Genomic DNA, 3,810 nt, shown 5'->3' with positions numbered 1-3,810 from the left:
TTTAAAGACCTTGAAAAAATAGTTCTACATTTTGTTTGGCGGGCCCGGGCTGGGGATTCGAACCCGCCACCTTAGGTGTATGTGGCTGGCGCCTTAGCCGCTCGAGCCACAGGCGCCGAGCCCAACTTCTTTAAAAATAAGAGAAAAACCTCAAGATACATGGATTCAAAGTCTCTTGGATACCTCCTCTTCGCGTAACCACGTATTGTTCAAGAAATCACTAGGAATATAACCCCTTCATACTTAAAAATAAAGGGGCAACAGACTTTTCCCAAATACCATTTCTTCCCTATTTTCTCCCCTTCTGCTTCCCTTCCTTTCACGAAACCTTGGCTGTCTCGCTGCCTGGGCTTTTCACCCCGGGCATGGCGCCTCAAGTACGCCTGCGCGCACTGTGAAGTCGGAAGGCGCTACCAATGGCACGCCCTTTGCTTTGCGGCGCGGCCGTAAAGCGTCGTCACGCACTGTGGACGTCTCGGGGCCCGGGTCGCGGTTCCCGGCACCTGACGCTGGGAGCGTCGGCATCCCAGGCTGGTTTGGACCTCCTCGTTGCACTGGGGAAAGCGTTTGGTATTTTGCTAGGGCTTCTGGTCTCTGTGTTTATAGCTAGATGTCGCTACCCTATTTCCGGGACGGGAGAGGGCGGCCGGGTCCTAGTGCCGGCTAGATACCCGGGGCTCGGAGCTGTAGGGCGGGCGGAAGGTGAGGCCCAGCTAAGACTGACTTAGCTCCTCGAAGCTGCCCGCTGGGCGCCGATGGCCGGACGCTTCCTGGGAAAGGCTTTAGCCACCGTGTCTCTCTCTGTGGCCTTGGCCTCTGTGACTGTCAGGTCTTCGAGTTGCCGCAGCGCCCCGGCGTACAGGTATTACCCCTCCTGGTGCCGGCTGCTACTGCCAATTTGGGGTTTGGATTGGGAACCGGGTTTTTTTTTTCCGGCCGATTCCGTAGGTTTTGCATATATCCCGCATTTTTATAGCCGTTAGACGAGTTTTCAGAAAGGCTCCAAAATATCTTATCTGCTTTTTGAGGAAATGGCAGGGGCCTTAATCTCTTGAGTTTGAAATTTGCTATCTTCGTAAATCTCCAACATTATTATCGCCAGAAAGTTTAGCACTTGTTTGAGGATAGTTAACCCTTGCCATTTTTTTCTGGCTAAAACTTAAAACATTATTATTTAATACACGCACATAGTTAAAATTTGGACATTATAAGTGATACAAAAATGAAAAGTAAAGTCGCCACACTGTCCCCATACCCTTTTCCCATGGGCTTTCCAAGCTAGATAATTATCAACACCCCTCTCTTTATTTTTAATTTTTCGACTATGGATAAATTTAGGTATTTATGGTATCTCACACTGCCTCCTTCTCTTCTTCCCTTCTGCACTTTTTATTCTTTGAGTCAGTAAACAACATGTCCTAGATGCAGCGGCCTTTTCTTATTATAGCATGTATATAGTCTTTTGAATCTATGAAGGTAATAATTAGAATAAAAAATTATATATTTTCTGAATTAATGTGTTGACTGTTGGTCAGTTCTGTTACTTTTTGGTCCTTTTTCCTTCTTTTGGTGCTTTTTCTCAAACATCTAATGTATACTGGTATCTTCATATTTTGTTGAATATAAATAATAGGCTTTTTCAGTACATGAGAGGGCTACTTGACTATTGGCTCTTTGTGCCAGCTGGCCTAGACAGGAAGGTGTGATCAGGGACCAGGTAGATAGACTGGGAACCCTCCTTTTGCCCAGGCTTTATAGTAGAGATATAGCAGCTCTCTTCTGAGTGTAGCTATCTTAGCTTTATCCCCTCAGTGTGAATGGAAAAGTTAGCCCAAGCTTCCCTTCTGTTCTCTGTCACCTATATTCACAGTGGGGGCCTAGCTCTTCATTACAAAAAAAAAAGAAGAAGAAGAAGAACTTTTTCCTTTATCCTGTGGTACCCATAACCATTGTGGACTTTTTGTTTGGAGAGTGGGAAGGGAGGAGGAAGACTGACTAATTTCCATGTTACTATGCTACTGCCTATTTGGGCCCACTGACTTTAAGCCCTTCTTGTTGGAATAGCTTTTGATTCCATCCATTTTCCATTGTTCTGAAATTGGTAAAAATCTTGCCACTCACTGGTGGTATCCTGTTTCCTGCTGTGGATTTTATTTCCTTTCATACTGTTTTACTTTTTCCAGCTGAAAGAAGATAATTACGATTGCAAAGTTTCTTTATTTCAAAGCATCCTGTCAGTATCCCAGTTCTTTAAGTTTGCCAGTTTTAGGAATTGGCTTCTGTTTTGTAAAATGAGCTTTGTCAGCTACTTAATTTACACTGTCAGGCCAAAGAAATTTCTTGCACTATTTAGTAATACAATAAAAAACTGTAGGGCGTATACATGTGTAAGTATTCTTCTTCTGATACCTATCACATTTAAACAGCAGAAATGTGTATAAATAGCATTAACACATCTTGATTTGATAAGATGCATAGTTGGAATTTTTGCTGTTTATCTTGCAAAATTAAATTTGTTTTAGAAAAGTAAACATTGAGATGTGTAAGTTTCTCTTGTTTGTGTAGCAGATTTGTGAAATTCATACACTTTATTGCTAAATCACAGAACAAAGAGCTTCAAGTTAATTAAAAAACATTGTTCGCACTTGGTTGGAGGGAGTGGAACAAGATTGTTGTTACCTATTTGGCATTATTTAATGGTCTTAACTTGTTTCTTGCCCTACTCCAGACCTTGAAATACAATTCTCTAAGTTTGTAGTAGAATTCAGATAGAGACTAGGGCTCCTGTAACGTATGTTAAAATTTTGCTTTTTAAAACAAATACTTGAGATCTGTTTGCTAATTTTGATAATTACATGTGTTTCATATCCATATATCTATTCAAACATATTCATTTTTATTGAGTGTGGGTTTAGTTTGAACAAGGAAGATCTTACTGCAGCTGAGGCAAGCAAGCCATCAAAATATGAAAATAATGAATGAACCTACCACTTTAGTAAAGTTAGTCACAAGTCAATTATTCTTTCATCTGACATTGTTCAGCTCCTCTGAGGATATTATCTTCTTTATTGGTCAGGCTTTCCTCGAGTTTTGAGTGTTTGACAGTGCTTTGCAGATATAAAGTGAGTGCAAAGTGAGATAGCAATTGTTTGAAAAGCTTTAAATGTGATGAAAGGAAACAACTTGATTGGCATGTACAGACACAAGAATAAGAAAGAATTAAAAATCAGAGAAGGACAGTTTGGCAGTTTCTTAACAAAGCTAAACGTACTCTTGTAACCCAGCAGTCACAACTATTTGGTATTTACCCAGATGAATTGAAAACGTAATGTCCACACAAAAACCTGCACGCAGATATTTTAGCAACTTTATTCATTATGGCCAAAACTTGGAAGAAACCAAGGTATCCTTCCATAGGTGAAAAGGTAAATAAACTGTGGTATATCCAGACAATGGAACACTATTTAGTGCTAAAAAGAAAAGCGCTGTCAAGCCATGAAAAGACATGGAAGGGTCTTATAAATGCATATTACTAAATGAAGCCAATCTGAAGAGGTTGTATGGTTGGGCGGTGCCTGTAGCTGAGTGAGTGGGACCCCCACCCCAGGCCCCTGGGGCCCCATATACCGAGGGTGGTGGGTTGGAGCCCTGCCCAGGACAAACTGCAACAACAAAAAAGGCTGTATGGTTACAACTGTATGGCGTTTGTGAAGGCAAAACTGGATACCAAATAGCAAGAGGTTGCCAAGGAGAGGGGAGGGAGAGTTGAAAAACAGACAAGAGCAAAGCAGTTTTAGGTTCATAGCAAAA

General features: G+C 41.6%; 1 protein-coding gene across 1 annotated transcript in view; it reads left to right on the top strand.

Annotated features, from left to right (window-relative positions):
- Positions 1-470: 470 nt before the first annotated feature.
- Positions 471-3,810, top strand: part of NUDT9 (nudix hydrolase 9) — a 20,848-nt gene continuing 17,508 nt past the window's right edge. Inside the window, exon 1 of the mRNA XM_023513342.1 lies at positions 471-874. Within this exon, the coding sequence (XP_023369110.1) occupies positions 756-874 (119 nt within the window). The 5' untranslated portion in view covers positions 471-755. The remainder of the gene's footprint in view (positions 875-3,810) is intronic.

The sequence above is a fragment of the Otolemur garnettii genome, unplaced genomic scaffold (genome assembly GCF_000181295.1).
Source record: "Otolemur garnettii isolate 467f Iridium unplaced genomic scaffold, OtoGar3 scaffold00039, whole genome shotgun sequence".
Lineage (NCBI taxonomy): Eukaryota > Metazoa > Chordata > Mammalia > Primates > Galagidae > Otolemur > Otolemur garnettii.
The sequence above is the reverse complement of the archived record's forward strand: the minus strand, read 5'-3'. Positions and strand labels throughout refer to the sequence as shown.